This window comes from Oncorhynchus clarkii, chromosome 13 (assembly GCF_045791955.1).
Source record: "Oncorhynchus clarkii lewisi isolate Uvic-CL-2024 chromosome 13, UVic_Ocla_1.0, whole genome shotgun sequence".
In the NCBI taxonomy this organism is placed as follows: domain Eukaryota; kingdom Metazoa; phylum Chordata; class Actinopteri; order Salmoniformes; family Salmonidae; genus Oncorhynchus; species Oncorhynchus clarkii.
The window spans coordinates 48,314,286-48,337,029 of record NC_092159.1 but is presented as its reverse complement, the minus strand read 5'-3'; the positions used below and the strand labels follow the sequence as shown (position 1 = coordinate 48,337,029).

The 22,744-nt window shown below is 41.4% G+C and overlaps 1 protein-coding gene across 1 annotated transcript in view; it reads right to left on the bottom strand.

The window, feature by feature from the left end:
- Nucleotides 1–18,806, bottom strand: part of LOC139364954 (transmembrane protein 104-like) — an 85,659-nt gene extending 66,853 nt beyond the window's left edge. The window contains exons 1-6 of the mRNA XM_071102228.1: nucleotides 18,605–18,806; nucleotides 17,986–18,058; nucleotides 5,296–5,417; nucleotides 4,517–4,598; nucleotides 3,178–3,265; nucleotides 1,842–1,928 (exon numbers count right to left, since the gene is read on the bottom strand). Coding sequence (XP_070958329.1) covers nucleotides 1,842–1,928; nucleotides 3,178–3,265; nucleotides 4,517–4,598; nucleotides 5,296–5,417; nucleotides 17,986–18,030 — 424 coding nt within the window. The 5' untranslated portion in view covers nucleotides 18,031–18,058; nucleotides 18,605–18,806. The remainder of the gene's footprint in view (nucleotides 1–1,841; nucleotides 1,929–3,177; nucleotides 3,266–4,516; nucleotides 4,599–5,295; nucleotides 5,418–17,985; nucleotides 18,059–18,604) is intronic.
- Nucleotides 18,807–22,744: the final 3,938 nt, after the last annotated feature.

The following is a 22,744-nucleotide window of genomic DNA, read 5'->3' as shown; positions in this document are numbered from 1 at the left end:
TGACAAAAGCGATGCTGTTGAAGTATTGGCGCTGCAGGTACGTATGCTGCAGACTGTTGAGTCACCTACCTGGTTAATACTACTTGAGAAACAGGCCGACCTGCCAGCAGAGGAGGAGAGGGTGGGGAGGGGGTAGTGAGCGGGCCCAGCACACCGAGGAGTGTCTACTCTGACGTAGGTGAGTAATGTAAATCAGCAAGGGTGTTCTGTTTCTGGTTCAAGGTGAACATGATTCTGCTTTCAATTAGCTCATCACTCAGGCTGCCGAGGCTTTAACATGTTCACCGCCGCTGATGCAGCCCGCAGGAGGCCCACACACACAGTTGGGGAGACTAAAACAGCAGCAGTGTGATGGCCTGGGAAATACAACCATTTAGCCATATACACCGAGAGTACCAAACATTAGGAACACCTGCAGTTTCCATGACATAGACTGACCAGGTGAAAGCTGATCCCTTATTGATGTCACCTGTAAATCCACTTCAACCAGTGTAGATGAAGGGGAGGAGACAGGTTAAAGAAGGATTTTTAAGCCTCGAGACAATTGAGACATGGATTGTGTATGTGTGCCATTCAGAGGGTGAATGGGCAAGACAAAATATTTAAGTGCCTTTGAATGGGGTATGGTAGTAGGTGCCAGGCGCAGCAGGTGTGCATCAAGAACTGCAACACTGCTGGGTTTTTCACGCTCAACTGTTTCCCGTGTGTATCAAGAATGACCCACCACCCAAACGACATCCAGCCAGTGGTCGGTAACGGGTCATTGATGAAAGAGGATAAAGGAGGCTGACAAATTGTGCAGCGCAACAGACGGGCTACAGTTAAGTCAACTGATAGTCCAGTACAACATTGGTGCCCAAAGACTCATAAAAGAATGCACAACTAGTCGTACCTTGACACAAATGGGGTATGGCAGCCAACCACCTTACAGAGTTCCACTTCTTTCAGCAAAAAAACAAAAAACTGTGGTTGCAGTGGGCTAAGGAATAAAAACAATGGACACTGGAAAATTGGAAAAACATTGCCTGATCTGAATGAACCCTGGTTCTTGCTGATGGGAGGACAAGGGAATGGAGAAAACCATGAGTACATGCATCCATCATGCTGTGTGCGGGCTGGTGGTGGTTGTGGTAGTATAATGGTGTGGGGTGTGTTTTCATTGCATACATTGGTGCCCCTTGATAAAAATGGAGGAACATTTGAATGCCACAAGATATCTGAACATTATTGCCAATCAGGTGCATCCCTTCATGGCAGCAGTGTATCCATCTGCAATTTAATTTTTATTATCAGGATAATACCCAATGGCACAAGGCTAGGATTGTCCAGGAATAGTTCCACGAACATGACAGTGAATTCAGCTTACTGCAGTGGCCTATCCAGTCACCAGATCTCAATCCAATTCAGCATCTGTGGGATGAGATGGAACGATGCTACTAGTAGAGATCTACTACCAGCCAACTGGACACAACTGTGGGAAGCATTGGAGTCAACCTGGGCCAGCACCCCTGTGGAATGCTTTCCACACCTTGTAGGGCAAAAGGGGGTGCAACTCACTATTAGGAAGGTGTTCCTAATGTTTTGTACACTCAGTGTAAAATTACACCCCATTAGAGAGCTAACAGCCTCACTTTTGGAATCTAACAATGATTCCCATTTAAAGGTTAAGAAACTGTCCCCAAATTATCCCACACAACTGTCAAGACTCCTCCATAGCTGTTAGACAAGGAGGACAGGTTTTACCATGCCCTGCACATAGCGGCATCAGCAGCACTTCATTCAATAACAGAGTGTGGATTCATCATATCCCCTCAAAGTACTGAATGAGGATAGGCTCTTACCTTTGTTGAAGAACATGGAGGCCATTTGACCCATCTCTACCCTCTCCACAATGTCAAAGTGATCAACGTGTCCTCCTCCTGTTCGCTCTGTGATAATGCATAGACATGAGAATGCAGTGGTGAGTCATTCCAATCGGAGTGATTCTGATGTCATTCCTTGTATAAAATGTTGACATTAACCAATGACATGGAGGATACATACAATGTATGATTGATCTGATTATGTCAATCAACATATGCTTAAGAATTGAGACCTTCAAAAAGGAGGGACGACAAAAAAGAGAATTCCGAATCCTTCACAAGACTCAATGTTTTCATATATACACTACATGGCCAGATGTATACGTCTAGGAGCAACAACGGCTCAGCCACGAAGTGGTAGGTCACACAAGATCACAGAATGAGACCGCCGAATGCTGAAGCTCATAGCGCGTAAAAATAGTCTGTCCTTGGTGGCAACATTCACTTCGGAGTTCCAAACAGCTTCTGGAAGCAACGTCAGCACAATATCTGTTAGTTGGGAGCTTCATGAAATGGGTTTCCATGGTCGAGCAGCCGCACACAAGCATAACATCACCATGCGCAATGCCAAGCGTCGGCTGGAGTGGTGTAAAGCTTGCCGACATTGGACTCTGGAGCAGTGGAAACGCGTTCTCTAGAGTGATGAATCACACTTCACCATCTGGCATTCTGACATACGAATCTGGGTTTGGCGGATGCCAGGAGAACGCTACTTGCCCGAGTGCATAGTGCCAACTGTAAAGTTTGGTGGATGAGAAATAATTGCCTGGGGCTGTTTTTCATGGTTCAGTAGTCTAGGCCCCTTAGTTCCAGTGAAGGGAAATATTGATGCTACAGCATACAATAAAATCCTAGACAATTCTGTGCTTCCAACTTTGTGGCAATAGCTTGGGGAAGGCCCAATCCTGTTTCATCAGGACAATGCCCCCCAAATTCACAAAGCAAGGTCCATAGAGAAATGGTTTGTCGAGATCGGTGTGGAAGAACTTGACTCGCCTGCACACAGCCTGACCTCAACCCCATCAAACACCTTTGAGATGAATTGGAATGACTGAGTCAGGCCTAATCTCCCAACATCCAAACTCACTAATGCTCATGGCTGAATGGAAAGCCTTCCCAAAAGAGTGGAGGGTATTATAGCAGCAAAGGGGGGACCAACTGCATATTAATGCCCATGATTTTGGAATGAGATGTTCGACGAGCAGATGTCCACATACTTTTGGCCATGTAGTGTACCTTATTTTCAACACATTCTTAACACGACCTTAGCAGTGTGTCTAGTCTTCAGGAGGGATGAGAGGAACACTATACTCACGGCCTGACAAAATGGGCCTCATCTCTGGCTCTGATCGTCCCCGGATATCATCATCCGAATAATCAGAGGTGGAGTCGCTGTCTTGGACCTGAAGATGATGGGTGATGGAAAGAGGATAACCAGCCTGCCTCCACCCAACACTGACTTCACTCCTAATCTACAAATCCTATTGCTCAGTGCCAACAACAGTCAGTTTACAACCTATTAACACTGTGTTTTATTTGCTGGACATGTGACGTGGAGGGGAGCAGCATCTGGAAATTGTCTGGAACAGCTGGGATATGCTGGGGAGGATGAGGGAGCTGTCCCCCTCATATACAATAGATATGAGCGCCTATCTGACGCCCTCCCATAACTCTTCATCTACCAAATTCACTACAGATTTATATTAATTAATGCTCAATTACAATCGACATTGAGGATGTCATTATCAGTTGAATTAAAAAGAGCAGCTACAGCTGGTTGTGCAGGGTGTGGGAGAGACTAAGAATGTGGGTGGCTCACTGGAAGAGAATATGCCAGCAACAGAAACAAAGCATCTAACATCAAAGTGACAGATGTGTCCTTGGCTGAGTCAAAAGAGCAGATCTATCCTATTTCTCCATCACATCCGAGAGATGCAGAGTCAGTCCCCCCCAAATTCAAACTAATACACTTTTATGGGACTTTCTCAGAAAATGTCGGCCAGTATATGACTTTAAAGGAACGGCTTAATTTTTTTTATGTGCTTCATTCGAGCGGTAAGAAATAAAGAATGTTCAAGGGTAAACATTCCCACTCTGTGCCTCCCTTCTTCCCATTATGTGGGAGGAAATGTTGGAGGAAGACTAAGTGATCCATGAATCAAGGCCATGGGGTTTGGGGCTCTGTCAAAGCCAGACCCATTGTCCTTACGCTCATAACTCCTCCAGCGGAAACGTTGGACATTAGGCAAAATGACTTGCTGCTTTTCTGTAAAAAAAGAAAGTGAACTCCACCAGCTCCATCAATCTCTGCACGAGAAGGCTTTCCCTTACTATTTAAAATGACTAAAGTAACAATGATTAAAAACTAAACTGCCCCCCCAGTGAGTCAGTAGAGGACACTACAAGGCTTATTTAATCACACATTTGTGGGAGTGGCAAGTGCTCCATTCCCCATATTATTCTTTAATGGTCTATTGAGCGCCTTGAGGTTATTCTTCCTGTAAAGGTGTTGAGGTTTAAGGGGTAGTGAACTAGCAAATCTGGGCCTTCACTTGATGAGTAGGGATCACTGGAAAAGACAGTATGTATGAGTGTCAACTATCACTCTTCCTCCATTACTTCCACCTGTTGGTTATTTATATGTGCTAACTCACCTCTTCCTGCTCCCTCCTCTTCCAGCACAGCTGAGCGTTGGCCGCTGCCATGGCCTCGATCACAAACGTAGTGGTCATGTAACTGATGAAAATGAAACAAAGTGGGTTCAGAAAAATATATTCAGATGACAAAAACTAGCCCTGATAAGTCAACACATATTATATACTGAGCATAACAATTTTATACAAATGTAGAATTGTATGACCCATTGTCAACAACTGTCAAAGAATATCATTGTGTTGTATTTGTTGTAGTCTGTGACCTTGCCTAACTGCACACTATCCTTGGTGATAAAATAGGATCTCTAGATCTCAATAATCTAAAAACAAAGCAATATAAAAAGATGAAACTGTTAAAAGGCATAGTGTATGTTTAAATCCACATCACAAAGCTAAAGTACTGGCCTCTGATCTGCATCTCTGTGTGTCCACTGTCTCCCCTTTTTCCTCACATACTACCCTAATGAAACACATCCTGCATCATCAACTTCCTCCTGCTGACTGACACGCTGCATCAACTCATCTGCAACTCCTCCTGCTCTGGTTGTTCCCTGCTAGATTACTGACACGCCTCATCAGTGGCATCCCATTTGATAGGCAGGGCAATAACTCTCCACTTAGGTGGCTGGGAGGACCTTAGGTGTGGAAGATAAGGATTAAATATAGTACTTTCCTCTTGTGCTATGGTGTGCTTAAACTAAAGTGAGAGCTGGGGGAGTGGATGTAAGGCAACAGTTGTGGAAATGATTGGAAAGGCAGTGAGCCTACGAGGAACTCGCCTCATAAACGCCAGGAAGGAGATGAGCGCCAGGCTGACCGCCCAACCTGCTTGGGCAAAGGCCTTGGGCATCGTCAGTGCCCCCGTGCCCACGATCAGATTAAACATGTACACCAAGCCCACCTGCAAAGACACAGAACAAGAAGTAAGACGAAGGGAGCGCTCTATTAGAGGGTGTCGTTGTCTTGGGGGTCCACAAAAGGCCAGTAGGTCTGGACGCTCCTGTTTACTGGACATTATCCTCCCTTCACTTAACGTAAGACCACACTCTGGTCAAGGGAGTGAAGTTTGAACCCTGGAAATCATGTGACAGTTTAGCACCGGTGTAAAGAAAAACATGTTGACCCCACATTGCCAAGTTGCAACGCACTGGTCAACTGAAGACATTATCTTGATCTTATTCAAACACTGTCCTCAGCTGTGGACTATTACAGTCCCATCTAGCAGTAGATGTAGGGCTGACACCGTGACATATAGGTAGACCAGTGAACAGAAGGTCAGATCACTAAAAAGCCCTTATCCCTATCCATTCCTTCAGTCAGTTAATATTTCATCTAGAAAGGGCACTTTAACCACAAGACAACTAGCCTTAAAACAGCTGACGCAGACACAACCATGCTGATATCAGTCCCTGCAGAAACTTGTGACATACCTAGACAGGCCTCACAATAACGCATTGCTAAACAGAATTTATGGTTTGGGTCATCAAAGTTCATCAGTGGTAGCCTTTTTCAGTGCCTAAGCATTCCTTCTTCCTCTTTTCAGTGTCCTGACTAGATGAGTAACCACCGCACGTGCTGCCCGCAACATTTCTGCTCTACATCACGATTGTATAACATAAAGATATTAAGTTGTTGTTTTTCAAATCAACAAACAAAACACATTCCATATTCACAGATGTGGCAGACAAATTATAGAATAAAATATCAAACAAACAAATTGCAGCAGCACTATCAGTAATCGTGTAGACATTTCCAGCTTTAGCAGAGACAACAATTAAAGAATTAGCTTTAGAGCAACTTACACTTCCTGTATATACACACACACACACACATACACATTTCCTTAAATCACCCCATTCACTCTGTCCAGTTTGAGTAGTGGAGACCAGAGTCTATCAAACCTGGGATGTCTCTTGCGGAGGTCGTAAGTGAGCTTTTCAAGAGGAAGAAAGTCAACAATCTGGTCAATCCACATTTTAAAATGCAGGGGAAGAATTAGAAGCCCCCAGCAGGAGAATACATTTTATAGCAAAGTATGTGATAGTCTTAAACAAATTATCTCAGTCTGGATGAAGAACAAAGTTCTGCTGAACATTAAGAAGATAGAGACACGGGGTCATATCAAACTGTACATGCAGTAGTATGTATAGATGACCAGATCTCTCTACAACTCCAAAATACATGCATATACAGTGGGGCAAAAAAGTATTTAGTCAGCCACCAATTGTGCAAGTTCTCCCACTTAAAAATATGAGAGAGGCCTGTAATTTTCATCATAGGTACACTTCAACTATGACAGACAAAATGAGAAAAAAAATCCAGAAAATCACATTGTAGGATTTTTTATGAATTTATTTGCAAATTATGGTGGAAAATAAGTATTTGGTCACCTACAAACAAGCAAGATTTCTGGCTCTCACAGACCTGTGTCCTCCACTCGTTACCTGTATTAATGGCACCTGTTTGAACTTGTTATCAGTATAAAAGACACCTGTCCACAACCTCAAACAATCACACTCCAAACTCCACTACGGCCAAGACCAAAGAGCTGTCAAAGGACACCAGAAACAAAATTGTAGACCTGCACCAGGCTGGGAAGACTGCATCTGCAATAGGTAAGCAGCTTGGTTTGAAAAAAGCAACTGTGGGAGCAATTATTAGGAAATGGAAGACATACAAGACCACTGACAATCACCCTCGATCTGGGGCTCCACGCAAGATCTCACCCCGTGGGGTCAAAATGATCTCAACCCCATAGAAAATCTTTGGAGGGAGTTGAAAGTCTGTGTTGCCCAGCAACAGCCCCAAAACATCACTGCTCTAGAGGAGATCTGCATGGAGGAATGGGCCAAAATATCAGCAACATTGTGTGAAAACCTTGTGAAGACTTACAGAAAACATTTGACCTCTGTCATTGCCAACAAAGGGTATATCAAGTATTGAGATAAACTTTTGTTATTGACCAAATACTTATTTTCCACCATAATTTGCAAATACATTCATTAAAAATCCTACAATGTGATTTTCTGGATATTTTTTCTCATTTTGTCTGTCATAGTTGAAGTGTAACTATGATGAAAATTACAGGCCTCTCTCATCTTTTTAAGTGGGAGAACTTGCACAATTGGTGGCTGACTAAATACTTTTTTGCCCCACTGTAAGTTCTACTTTCAGATGTACATATTTTACAATAAGGAGACATGTCTGTATTCATTCTATGGAGTCTCACTGGGGTGTAATACAATTTGAACAAAAATGTGTAATTATATACTTTCATTTTTATATTAGTAGAGGAGCAGCATATCCTGTCGCAAACCTCCGCTCATAACTCATCACTGATAATCAGACAAAGGTCCTTTTCCCAGATTATTTTAAGAGTAAGGAGGAACCCACACTCTCGTATAGGAATATATAGATATTGGAGTTTTTGCCTTTTATGGATTGTGCTGTAGCAAGAAGGGTCTCAACTTAATTGAGATCAGCTCTAAACCTCCCCTTGGAAGTGAATGAGGAAATTACGTGTCTAATTTGAAGATATCAAGAACAAAAAATGTGCACATCGAATTCCCTGCAGAGCTCTTCAAAGGATTTCAGTGTAGTTGCGTTCTGATGAAACAGTTCTGAATAGGTCCTGATCCTGAGAGTATGCCAAAGATGAAAGTTGGCATCACTCTGGGCTTTGGCGAGTCTGGGTTGTTTCCTATAGGCAAGTGAGAGCATATCTGGGAGGAAATGCCAAGGTATTTATTGCAGTCCTTCCATGCTAGTAGGGTGTTGTAAATCAAAGGTTTTGGGTATGTTCCCCACTTCACTAAAGTAATTAATGAATGACTTGTCTGTTTGTGATCCATGTTAACATGTTGCTGATTTGGGCAGACCAGTAGTACAATTGTACATAATGTTGCTGCTACCGTCTCATATGACCAAAAAGAGCTTCTGGACATCAGAACAGTGATTACTCACCATGAATTGGATGAATACTTTTTCTTTAATGAGTCGGACGAGAGGGATTTACTCCAGATACCCGAACAGGCCCTCATCCCCGTCATTTGAAGGAGAAAGAGACGGAAGAGGTATCGCGGAAGGAGATCGGGGTGCCTTTTGAGGATCTGCCAAAGAGTGGCTAATCTGCCTGCTATTGGCCAACATACAATTGCTGGATAATTACTTGGACGAACTAAAAGCACATATGTCCTACCAACGGGACTAAAACTAAAAACTAATATAGTGTTTCACCGAGTCGTGGACGAACGACGATATGAATAACATACAGCTGGTGGGTTATACACTGTATCGGCAGGATAGAACAGAAGCCTCTGGTAAGACAAGGGGTGGCAGTCTATGTATATTTGTAAACAAAAGCTGGTGCACGATATCTAAGGAAGTCTCTAGGTTTTGATTGCCTGAGGTAGAGTATCTCATGATAAGCTGTAGACCACACTGTATTTTTTTGTAGCTGTCTACATACCACCACAGACTGATGCTGGCACGAAGACAGCACTCAATGAGCTGTGTACCCCCATAAGCAAACAGGAAAACGCTGATCCAGAGGTGGCGCTCCTAGTGGCCGGGGACTTTAATGCAGGTAAACTTAAATCCATTTTACCTCATTTCTACCAGCATGTTAAATGTGCAACCAGAGAGGAAAAAAAAAAACTCTAGACCACCTTTAACTCTTTTGGGATAGGGGGCAGCATTTTCACTTTTGGATGAATAGTGTGTCCAGAGTGAACTGCCTCCTACTCTGTCCCAGGTGCTAATATATGCATATTATTATTAGTATTGGATAGAAAACACTAAAGTTTCTAAAACTGTTTGAATGATGTCTGTGAGTATAACAGAACTCATATGGCAGGCGAAAACCTGAGAAAAATCCAACCAGGAAGTGGGACATCTGAGGTTTGTAGTTTTTCAAAGCTTGGCCTACCGAATACACATTGAGATATGGATAAAGATGCACTTCCTACGGCTTCCACTAGATGTCAACCGTCTTTTGAAACTTGAATGAGGGTTCTACTATAAAGGAGGGGCTCATGAGACCTCTTTGAGTCAGTGGTCTGGCAGAGAGCCTTGGTCTCATGACGCGCGCTCCCGACAGAGTTACCTCTCGTTCCAGTGCTTTTCTTCAGACAAAGTAATTCTCCGGTTGGAACATTATTGATGTTTTATGTTAAAAACATCCTAACGATTGACTCCATACATCGTTTGACATCTTTCTGGAACTTGCCGAGTTTCTGTCTGGACGAAGTGCCTGCGCCTCATGAAGATGGATTACTGGGCTGAACACGCTAACAACAAGTGGCTATTTGGACAAAAATTGACTTTATGGAACAAATCAGTCATTTATTGTCGAACTGGGATTCCTGGGAGTGCCTTCTGATGAAGATCATCAAAGGTAAGTGAATATTTATGGTGTAATTTCTAACTTCTGTTGACTCCAAAATGGCGGATATTCCTCTGGCTGTTTTGAGTTCTGAGCGCCGTTCTCAGATTATGCTTTTTCCGTAAAGCAGTTGCATTAAGGAGAAGTCTATCTTTAATTCTGTGAATAACACTTGTATCTTTTATCAATGTTTATTATGAGTATTTCTGTAAAATTGATGTGGCTCTCTGCAAAATCACCGGATGTTTTGGAATCAAAACATTACTGCACGTAACGCGCCAATGTCAACTGAGATTTTTGGATATAAATATGCAAATTATCGAACAAAACATACATGTATTGTGTAACATGATGTCCTATGAGTGTCATCTGATGAAGATCATCAAAGGTTAGAGATTCATTTTATCTATATTTCTGCTTTTTGTGACTCCTCTCTTTGTCTGGAAAAATGGCTGTGTGTTTTTTTGACTTGGCTATGACCTAACATAATCATATGTTGTGCTTTCGCTGTAAAGCATTTTTTTTAAATCGGACACGATGGGTAGATTAATCCACACACAGATACGCGAACAAAGCTCTCCCTTGCCCTTCATTTGGCAAATCTGACCATAATTCTATCCTCCTGATTCCTGCTTACAAGCAGGAAGCACCAGTGACTCAGTCTATAAAAAAGTGATCAGATGAAGTAGATGCTAAACTACAGGACTGTTTAACTAGCACAGACTGGAGTATGTTCCGGGATTCTTCCGATGACATTGAGGAGTACACCACATCAGTCACTGGCTTCATCAATAAATGCATCGATAACATCGTCCCCACAGTGACTGTACATACATACCCCAATCAGAAGCCAGTCAACATCCGCACTGAGCTAAGGGTAGAGCTTCTGCTTTCAAGGAGTGGGACTACGGATTACCAGGACGTGTACTCTGAGCATGCGCTGACCAACTAGCAAGTGTCTTCAATGACATTTTCAATCTCTCCCTGTCTGAGACCGTAATACCAACATGTTTCAAGCAGACCACCATAGTCCCTGTGCCCAAGAACACCAAGGTAACCTGCCTAAATGACTACCAACCCGTAGCACCTCAGGTCTGTAGCCATGAAGTGCTTTGAAAGGCTGGTCATGGCTCACATCATCACCATTATCCCAGAAACCCTAGACCCACTTCAATTTGCAAACCTCCCCAACAGATGATGCAATCTCTATTGCACTCCACACTGCCCTGGACAAAAGGAACACTTATGTGAGAATGCTATTCATTGACTTCAGCTCAGCATTCAACACCATAGTGCCCTCAAAGCTCATCTCTAAGCTAAGGACCCTGGGACTAAACACCACCCTCTCCAACTGGATCCTGGACTTCCTGACGGGCTGCCCCCAGGTGGTAATATTAGGTAACAACACATCCGCCATGCTGATCCTCAACACAGGGGCCCCTCAGGGGTGCATGCTCAGTCCCCTCCTGTACTCCCTGTTCACTCATGACTGCACGGCCAGGCACGACTCCAAAACCATCATTAAGTTTGCTGATGACACAACAGTGGTAGGCCTGATCACCGACAACGATGAGACAGCCTTTAGGGAGGAGGTCAGAGACCTGCCCGTGTAACGTAAGGACAACAACCTTTCCCTCAACGTGATCAAGACAAAGGAGATGATTGTGGACTACAGGAAAAGGAGGACCGAGCACACCAACATTCTCATTAAAGGGGCTGTAGTGGAGCAGGTTGAGAGCTTCAAGTTCCTTGCATCCACATCACCAACAAACTAACATGGTCCAAGCACACCAAGACAGTCATGAAGAGGGCACGACAAAACCACTACCCTCAGGAGAGTGAAAAATATTTGGAATGGTCCTCAGATCCTCAAAAAGTTCTACAGCTGCACCATTGAGAGCATCCTGACAAGTTGCATCACTGCCTGGTATAGCAACTGCTCGGCCTCCAACTGCAAGGCACTACAGAGGGTAGTGCTTACGGCCCAGTACATAAATGGGGCAAGCTTCCTGCCATCCAGGACCTCTATACCAGGTGTTGTCAGAGGAAGGAAATTGTCAAAGACTCCAGCCACCCTAGTCATAGTCTGTTTTCTCTGCTACCGCACGGCAAGTGGTACCGGAGTGCCAAGTCTAGGTCCAAGAGGCTTCTAAACAGCCATAAGACATATCTACTCAAATGGCTACCCAGACCATTTTCACTGCCCCCCACCCTTTACACTGCTCCTACTCTGTTATTATCTATGCATAGTCACTTTAATAACTCTACCTACATGTACATATCTCAATTACCTCGACTAACCGGTGCCCCCGCACATTGACTGTGTACCAGTACCCCCTGTATATAGCCTCGCTATTGTTATTTTACTGCTGCTCTTTGATTGTTTGTTACTTTTATTTATTATTTTTTTTTTTTGGGGGGGGGGGGTATTTTTCTTAAAAGTGCATTGTTGGTTAAGGGCTTGTAAGTAAGCATTTCACTGTAAGGTCTACTACACCTGCTGTATTCGGCACATGTGACAAATCCAATTTGATTTAAAGGCAGGGAAGGGCATGACCACCCTTAGATTCAGGTTTTGATAGAGTGGAGAACTTGATTCTAAGTTTTTTTTATTGCCCCATATACACTACCGTTCAAATGTTTTGGGTCACTTAGAATTTTTTTTCTGCCTAGAAGGCCAGCATCCCGGAGAGGCCTCTTCACTGTTGACGTTGAGACTGGTGTTTTGTTGGTACCATTTAATGAAGCTGCCAGTTGAGGACTTGTGATGTGTCAGTTTCTCAAACTAGACACACAAATATAGTAGTCGTCTTGCTCAGTTCTTCACCGGGGCCTTACCCTCCTCTTTATATACTGGTTAGAGCCATTTTGAGCCTGTAATCAAACCCACAAATGCTGATGCTCCAGATACTCAACTAGTCTAAAGAAGACCAGTTTTATTGCTTCTTTAAAATCAGGACAACAGTTTTCAGCTGCGCTAACATAATTGTAAAAGGGTATTCTAATGATCAACTAGCCTTTTAAAATTATAAACTTGGATTAGCTAACAACGTGCCATTGGAACACAGGAATGATGGTTGCTGATAAATGGGCCTCAGTACGCCTATGTAGATATTCCATAAAAAATTGGCCATTTGCAGCTACAATAGTCATTTACAACATTAATATCTACACTGCATTTCTGATCAATTTTATATTATTTTAATTAACAAAAAAAGTGCTTTTCTTTCAAATCTTTGAATAATAGTGATGCGTTGGTTGGTTGTTTTGAAAAATGAAACTGGGAGATAGCATGGAAGCATCTGAAATAAATTATTTATTTATTTCACCTTTATTTAACCAGGTAGGCTAGTTGAGAACAAGTTCTCATTTACAACTGCGACCTGGCCAAGATAAAGCATAGCAGTGTGAACAGACAACAGAGTTACACATGGAGTAAACAATAAACAAGTCAATAACACAGTAGAAAAAAAAGAGTCTATATACATTGTGTGCAAAAGGCATGAGGAGGTAGGCGAATAATTACAATTTAGCAGATTAACACTGGAGTGATACATGATCAGATGGTCATGTGCATGAAGATATACTGGTGTGCAAAAGAGCAGAAAAGTAGACAAATAAAAACAGTATGGGGATGAGGTAGGTAAATTGGGTGGGCTATTTACCGATAGACTATGTACAGCTGCAGGGATCGGTTAGCTGCTCAGATACCAGATGTTTAAAGTTGGTGAGGGAGATTAATAGTTCAATCTAGGGAGGATGTTGATATGGATAACATTGATTCTTCTGACTAAGCTAATTGGGAGGGAGATCCAGGTTCGGAGGTCATTCTTGATTCGATCCAGGAGAAGTAGTTGAAGATTCCAAGGTATTGAAAGCCTGTGTCTTCCATTGGAACGGGCAGAGTGTCTCCATAGAGCCGGTAAGATTGAGAGGGCAAACAATGGATTTATTCAAATTGATCTTATATCCTGAAAACTTGCTGTACTGAGAAATTGTGTCTCAAATGGAAGGGAGGAATTTCTCAGGGTTGGATATGTAGTGTAAGACATCATCCACTTAGAGAGAGGAGACAGCGAGCATCCTTGTCTTGTGCCCCATCCCAAAGAGAATCTCTCAGAGTTTAGACCATTAGTAGACACCACCATCCATTTGATAAAGTTTGGGCCCATATTCAACTTTTCTAAGACTGAGAACAGAAAGCTTCACGCCATCCTGTCGAACGTTTCTTTTTATTTTATTTAACCTTTTCTTTAACTAGGCAAGTCAGTTAAGAACAAATTCTAATTTACAATGACGGCCTACCCCGGCCAAACCCTAACAACTCTGGGCCAATTGTGCACCACCCTATGGGACTCCCAATCAACCCACTTGAGGGCTATACTCTTCTTCTTTACTCTTCTCCATCTTTGTGGGCTATACTCGGCCTTGTCTCAGGATGGTAAGTTGGTGGTTGAAGATATCCCTCTAGTGGTGTGGGGGCTGTGCTTTGGCAAAGTGGGTGGGGTTATATCCTTCCTGTTTGGCCCTGTCCGGGGGCGTCCTCGGGTGGGGCCACAGTGTCTCCTGACCCCTCCTGTCTCAGCCTCCAGTATTTATGCTGCAGTAGTTTATGTGTCAGGGGGCTAGGGTGAGTTTGTTATATCTGGAGTACTTCTCCTGTCCTATTCGGTGTCCTGTGTGAATTTAAGTGTGCCCTCTCTAATTCTCTCTCTCGGAGGACCTGAGCCCTAGGACCATGCCTCAGGACTACCTGACATAATGACTCCTTGCTGTCCCCAGTCCACCTGGCTGTGCTGCTGCTCCAGTTTCAACTGTTCTGCCTTATTATTATTGGACCATGCTGGTCATTATGTTATAATCTCCACCCGGCACAGCCAGAAGAGGACTGGCCACCCCACATAGCCTGGTTCCTCTCTAGGTTTCTTCCTAGGTTTTGGCCTTTCTAGGGAGTTTTTCCCTAGCCACCGTGCTTCTACACCTGCATTGCTTTCGGTTTGGGGTTTTAGGCTGGGTTTCTATACAGCACTTTGAGATATCAGCTGATGTACAAAGGGCTATATAAATAAATTTGATGATACAGCCTTGAATCTAACCAGGGTCTGTAGTGATGCTTCTAGCACTGAGTTGCAGTGCCTTAGACCGCTGCGCCACTCGGGAGCCCACTGGATGCTTTCTCAGCATCCAGTGAAGCCAGCAGAACAGGGGTCTTTCGTGCGTTTACTTGATCTATAATATCAAAAAGACGGCGAATGTTATCAAAAAAGTACCTGTCTCAAGGCCTCCCGGGTGGCGCAGTGGTTAGGGGTGCTGTACTGCAGCACCAGCTGTGCCACCAGAGACCCTGGGTTCGCGCCCAGGCTCTGTCGTAACCGGCCACGACCGGGAGGTATTTCCTCCGACACATTGGTGCGGTTGGCTTCCAGGTTGGATGCGCGCTGTGTTAAGAAGCAGTGCGGCTTGTTTGGGTTGTGTATCGGAGGACGCATGACTTTCCACCTTCGTCTCTCCCGAGCCCGTACGGGATTTGTAGCGATGAGACAAGATAGTAGCTACTAAAAAAAACAATTGGATACCACGAAATTGGGGAGAGAAAGGGGTAAAATATATATTTTTTAAAGAGTACCTGTCTCTAATAAATCCAGTTTGGTACACTTTTATTATTTTGGGAAGAAGACTGTTTAGTCTCGTCGAGCAATATGGTAATTATTTTGTAGTGGCCAAAAAGCTTTGTGAATTATTTTTTTTAAAGTTAAATGTATCTTATTTGGATCATATGTGACCTCGTCATCTTCTATTCGGATGGCCATGATTGTGTGCTCAGACTGCTCTTTTTTAATTGGTATGCAATATCTCTCGAGTATAGTCCAAGTTTAGTTTTGCTTTGGCTGCTTTAAGTTGAATCCAGGAGGCGCTGTCTGGAGATTGTTTATGTACTTCCAGTTCCTTCTCAAGCTCTAACCTGTGTGCTTCCATTGCTTTTTTCTCTGAGGAATCATATACAATCAGATGACCTCTTAGGGTGGCTTTGGCAGCATCTCGCATTTGGTCGGAGAAACAGGAGAGTGTCTTCAAATCAAATCAAATTTTATTTGTCACATACACATGGTTAGCAGATGTTAATTGCGAGTGTAGCGAAATGCTTGTGCTTCTAGTTCCGACAATGCAGTAATAACCAACGAGTAATCTAACCTAACAATTCCACTACAACTACCTTATACACAAGTGTAAAGGGATGAAGAATATGTACATAAAAATATATGAATGAGTGATGGTATAGAACGGCATAGGCAAGATGCAGTAGATGGTATAGAGTATAGTATATACATATGAGATGAGTAATGTAGGGTATGTAAACATTATATTAAGTGGCATTGTTTAAAGTGGCTAGTGATACATTTTTACATAATTTTTTCCATTATTAAAGTGGCTGGAGTTAAAAGTTTGTGAGTGCTTTTGGTGACAAGCCGAATTTCTTCAGCCTCCTGAGGTTGAAGAGGCGCTGCTGCGCCTTCTACACCACGCTGTCTGTGTGGGTGGACCAATTCAGTTTGTCCTTAATGTGTACGCCGAGGAACTTAAGACTTACTACCCTCTCCACTACTGTCCCGTCGATGTGGATAGGGGGGTGCTCCCTCTGCTGTTTCCTGAAGTCCATGATCATCTCCTTTGTTTTGTTGACGTTGAGTGTGAGGTTATTTTCCTGACACCACACTCCGAGGGCCCTCACCTCTTCCCTGTAGGCCGTCTCGTAGTTGTTGGTAATCAAGCCTACCACTGTAGTGTGGGTACGACATCGCCTATGCACTTGCTAATAAACTCGCTAACCGAATCAGGGCCGTCAATGTGTCTGCTTGGGGGAGAATATAGGCGGCTGTGATTATAATTGTGTGTAGTTGTCTATCCATGTAGTGACCAATGTATGGAATGCTTCATTTGATAGCATGGAGGTGTTGAATTTCCAGCGCTTTGATCAAGGGATGCTTTTACAAAGGTCAAAGCAGAGACGGACAAAGGCATGATCTGAAAGTCTGATTGTTCAAACGGCAGAATTCATGAACATTTTTTGAGATAAAAATGTAATATATACGAGAGTAGGTGCACATCACTATTTTAAATGATTTTGTCACATATTGTGTAGACTTTGGACTCATGCAGGTAACTTGAACTAATTTAGCCTAGATAATTTTTCAGCATTTGCTATCCATTATTCATTTGTCAACCTCTATAAAAATATATAAAAACCTGGCAGAGACCATATCCAAATGACAATCTCTTCGGGAAAAAAAACGATTGGAACTAAGACCTAAAAAAATAACTTGTTGGAACAAGATGGAGGGAAAGTTGGAGCATATCTAACGACATTACAGTTAACTAACATTTACACTTAATCCAGTAGAAACTAATATATAGAATATATTATATACACGAGAGACTAAATTCACAAATCCTACAGCACAATGGCAGAGTCATGTCTTGAGTGATGAGAAGAGAATTGTCCAGCCCATTGGGTCTCTCACTACACCCCCCTATGTCATGTCTTGAAATATGCAGACAGAAGGATTAAAAGTACATTAACATTGTAATACCTATAACAGTCAACTTTCTAGCTCCGCCAACAACTTCCAGACTATATAATTCCCAGAAAGCATGGATTATTGAGTCATTATTAGTTTTACACTCATCTTCAAAAAACTTTATCTGAAGACTTGGAAATCAAATCAATACACCAATCATTAACACTTTTTTTTTTAAATCTAATTATTTATGTAAATATTGAAATAGCATGGACGACAGAGAAAAGCAAACAAATTGATACAATTTCAGGCCAAGTGGCAAACAATAATACAAGCACTATGGCAAACAATAATACAGGCACTAGGGATGGGGGTGTGAGCATGCGGGTCTGGGCAGATGAGATGTAGTCATTTTAGTGTGTGTCTGGAAGTTGTTGTTCTTATGTATAAATTCGTATATGGAATGACATTTTACAAAAATACTGTAAAATAAAAAATAATGCACACCAATACCTGACATGAAACAGGAGAATGAGCATAACACTGCAGGGTCTAATAGTGATACTCACATACGGGGAGTAGAGCTCCCCGGTCTCTGTGATGCCTCCTGCCATGATGGGCAACAATACTGGAGATCACAACCTGGGAGATACAGTAATGGCAAATCCTAAATCAAATTATTCACAAAACTGTGTCCAACCAATCATATAATGTTTCACTTTCATAGATACCGCTTTTATACAAATCTAGTTGACTGTAGCTTCCTGACAGCCGTCAGGAAAAATGCAGAACACCTTGTGAGAGAGCAGATAGCTAGCTAGCTAGCACTGATAACTATTCCAAGCCATCACACTAGTGATGCATTGTCTTGAGTAGTTGGCTAAGGCCATTATATCTGCTGCTATGTGGCATAAATGTATTGCACTCACTAGCTAACGTTAGTTGGCTAACGATAGCTAGCTAAACAACCTGCCTTAACTGAGCTACGGCAGTAAGTAGCTAGCACTGTCTAGACACATTCTCCAGTCTAACGTTAACGTTACTGTAGCTAGTACCATAATGTGTACTGTAGCTAAATTTAGTATGAGCGTTGAACTGGTTATCTAGCTACGTTTATCACCTCTAGACATTGTTTTCAAGCACTTGCAACAGTATTTAAAAAAGTCAAAGTAAGATGTAAACACGCACCTGCGTTCAGTGAATCTTTTTCAGGGTAACTAAACCGGAAAGCTAAATTTCAAGCCAACAAGACAGCGAATGGCAATAATAAATAACTTGTGCAGAAAAGAAACATCCTCCGCCAATAAACTTGTTTTGTCCATTCTTCTGTCTCATGCACATGCAATGGCTGTGTGCACAACAGGGGTTTAATCATTAGCCAAACAGTTGCAAAACGAGTTTCTATTGGACAAATCAAGGTAGCCCCCGTTTCGTTCCGTTTGCTTCCGTTAAATAAATGTTTTGCAACAGAATTGGCGTAATGAATTTTTCGTTAAAATGTTTGACAACAAACATGTGCTTTTGGTCTTAATTTAAGGTTATGATTATCATTGAGGTTAAGGTTACAATTATATTTTTAAAATAACAATTTTAGGGGTTTATGACTATTTAGTAGGTCACGAGACAACAAAATCCTGAACGTCACCGTGAGTCAAATCAAAGATTCTGGATATACTGACAAGATACAGGTCTCTCCGCCCTAACGATTGAGTCGGTGTCCATAAAGCGGCACGGTGGGCTGTCTAGCGGCCTATTTTCTTTGCATTGGTGGATACATGTGATTATTGTAATCATATTTTTAATATTCGATGACTGTATTTGACGTCAAATCTCTGTATTAAATGGAGAGATATGCTACTGCCGCGTTCAAGACAACTGGGAACTCGTAAATCTCTGACTTCCGTGCGTTCAAAGAACTGGCAACCTGGGGAAAAAAACTTAGCTCCGACTGGGAAACGGTCATCTAACTCTGAATTCGAACTCGGGCCGCTTTCTTTTATTTTAGTATTATTAACAACAAATCAACACATAAAGCACGAGGGAACACAAGCATACATAGATTACAAACAATGGACAATCGAGCTCGGGGGTACAATATCACATTACAATTACACAAGGACCTTAAGGGACGCACATATACTTACAATTCTAACAGCTTTTTTAAAGCTAAAATACAGTTCAATTTATTTTTGTAGGGTACGAAAATGTGGCTTTCTGTTTGTAAATTTACATTTGTGTATATGAAATTTGGTCAAAAGAATAATGAAATGAATTACATAAAAATGTTTCAGCTTATTTCTATTGTATGTAAAGAATCCAAACAGTACATCTCTCCACAATAGTGTAAAATCTTCATAAATGTGTTCAATTATAAACCTACAGTTCTTACATGCATATAATGCCAAAAAAAGATGCAACACTGTTTCTGGGTGGTCATTACAAAAGGAGCAATTTGAGTTTGTTTTCCTTAACCTTCTTCATATAGTGGTTGGCAGGATAATATTTATGAATAATTTTAAAGGAAACTTCCTTAATTTTGTTAACAAGTAGGTATGTGTGTGGCAACATCCAAACTTTTTTCCAACAGATATTATCAATTAATCCATTCCAATAAGGCATGACATAAGGTATAGATAGATACAACATCCTGCTGAAACAAGGTTCGTATCGCTCTGTTGTTGAATGGACCAAAAGAGAAACAAATCTTTCCTACTGATGAGTCAACAGGTTCAATAGAAGGTAGGCTCTGAGGGTCAGGTCTTGACACGTTCCTGAATAACATAGCAACACCTGAGGGAATGGCATCTAAAACAATTGCAAAATCTTTAGGTGTTACAGGGACCTTGTAAAGTGATAAGAATTCCTTATAACTGAGTAAAAGACATTTACCAGTTGGCTCACCAATAGGATATTATTTCGGAACCAATATTCTAAAATGAAGAAGTATTTTTATAAAATATATCCCGATTATTCCATATATAATATCTGCGTGGAGAAAATTTGTGTTTGTAAATTAAGGACCATGACAAGAAAACCTGCCGATGAAAAGCAGAAAGTTTCACTGGAACTTTGTCAATATTATAATTGCAAAACAATTTGAAGTTAAGGCCACCAAAAGTAGAGAAGACATGATGAGGAATAAAATTCCAAATAGAAGTGGGTCTTCTTAGGAATTGTTTTATCCAATTGATCTTAAAAGTATTATTTAAAGTAGTAAAGTCCAGAAAATTCAGTTCACCATTCTCATGAGTGTTCATTACAACAGTTTTCCTAATGTAAGGGGTACGGTTTCTCCACAGAAAGTTGAAAAGCATCTCGTCTTTCTCCTTGCTTATTTTACTGTCAAGATATATGGTGCTCTATCTTTATGTTAGTCTAGAGATACCTTTATGTTAGTCTAGAGATAGATACCTTCGACCTTGGACTTGTTCTGAAAATAATTTGTAAAATTCTGATGTAATTCCATCAACACCTGGTGATTTATTGTTCTTTAGATGTTTGATAGACTCATCTCTTCAACTTTGATGGGTTCATCACACTGTTTAGATTCTATATCACTGATATATCACTCGGGCCGCTTTCTAGAACTCCGACCTGAAGATCACTGACATCATGATTTGACCTCGTATTTTCCAGTTCCCAGTTGTGTTTGAATGCGGCATAAACTAGACTCGTCATGCTATGAATATGCATAACTATTTCGAGACGCCTGTTTCAGCTAAAACTGAAATTCCCGATCACACATATAGGCGTGGTCATGGCGAAGTTGGTTAGCTATTTTTTATTTTATTTAACCTTTAACTAGGCAAGTCAGTTAAAAACAAATTAGTATTTACAATGACGGCCTAGGAACAGTGGGTCAACTAGCTTTTTCAGGGGCAGAACGACAGATTTTTACCTTGTCAGCTCGGGGATTCGATCTAGCAACCTTTTTTGATATAACCTTGTATATAAAGTTCTTTATTTACGAAAATGAAAACGTATCAGTTTGTCACTCTCATGAGGTTGGAGTAATAAGTTCAGCTACTTATGACATTGGCTCGAAGTTAGGTAGTGCCTATAGATTTCGAGAAAAAAAAAAATTCACTTCTCTCATTGACTTCTCAAACCCCAAACCTTGGGCTCGTCTGTTTCTCAAGCGTTCCCGGAAGTCTCGCGATGTTGCGCTTCTGGGTTTAGAAACTCTGTGGAAAGACTCTTGTCATGGCACTTCCATACATACCGAAGTGACTTACGGTACCTCAGTATTTTTTATTATTATAATTTTGTTGAAATTCCATACATTTTGAAGGATACAAATTCAAATGTGTTACAAAAATCTATACATCCTTCTTAAAAATGGTAACACAAAACATCACAAACAAACAAAAACAAAGAGGGTTTTTACAGACAAATCTATTTTAAAAGCTTAAACGAGTATGAATGTATTTCCTTACCTTCTTATTCTTACTGAGCATAGTCTTCAATATGGCAAAGTCATTATTTAAATCTCTTAAAATAGGATTTTGTTCTTTAAAAAATGCATTTTATGGATGTAATGTTTAGCAAGAATTACAATCAAATTCATCACATACTTCTAGTGGAGAATCTTGGACTATCAAAATCAAAAAGACAATCACTTGCAGATGGAGGTCCCTACCAAGTCCAGCCAAAGATTCACCCAGAACATAATCACATACACACATTGGAATACAAATGCCCAAGTGATTCTGTCCCAGATTTACATTTCTCGTCAACATTTATACTATGTTTACAAATACTTTCATTGGAGGGGTAATATGAGTTATTTTGGCCAATTTACAACACATTGCAAGTCCCACCAACATTTTGCTATTGGAACATAAAAATAAAAAGCTTCTCTAATGAAGTAATTATTGACATTTTGATCAATAAATTGGGAAACTGTTAATATTTACTATGGTTGAATTTACAAGTGATGGATCTGTATTGACCCTAGTTTGTTTCAAAAGTGTTAGATCACCATCTGGTATTGCTTTTCACACCATTTTATATTCCTTTGGTGAGACAGGGAGCTGATACATTCTCAAAAAGTGATTGTACATATACAGATGCCCATTGGAGTTGAGCAGCTGGCCCACAAGTAAAATGTCCTTCCTAAACAAATGTTCCAAAAACAGTGACTTGTTTTTATATTTTATAACAAGACTATTCCATATAACATACTTATGAGGGGGGAAATGATGTTTGTATAGAAGGGACCAACAATTAAGCATTTGTTTGTGGAAATCAGCCAGTTTAACAGGACGTTTTTCAACCACATAAGGACACTGCAAAAGGAAACTTAAACCACCAAATGTATTGAAAATA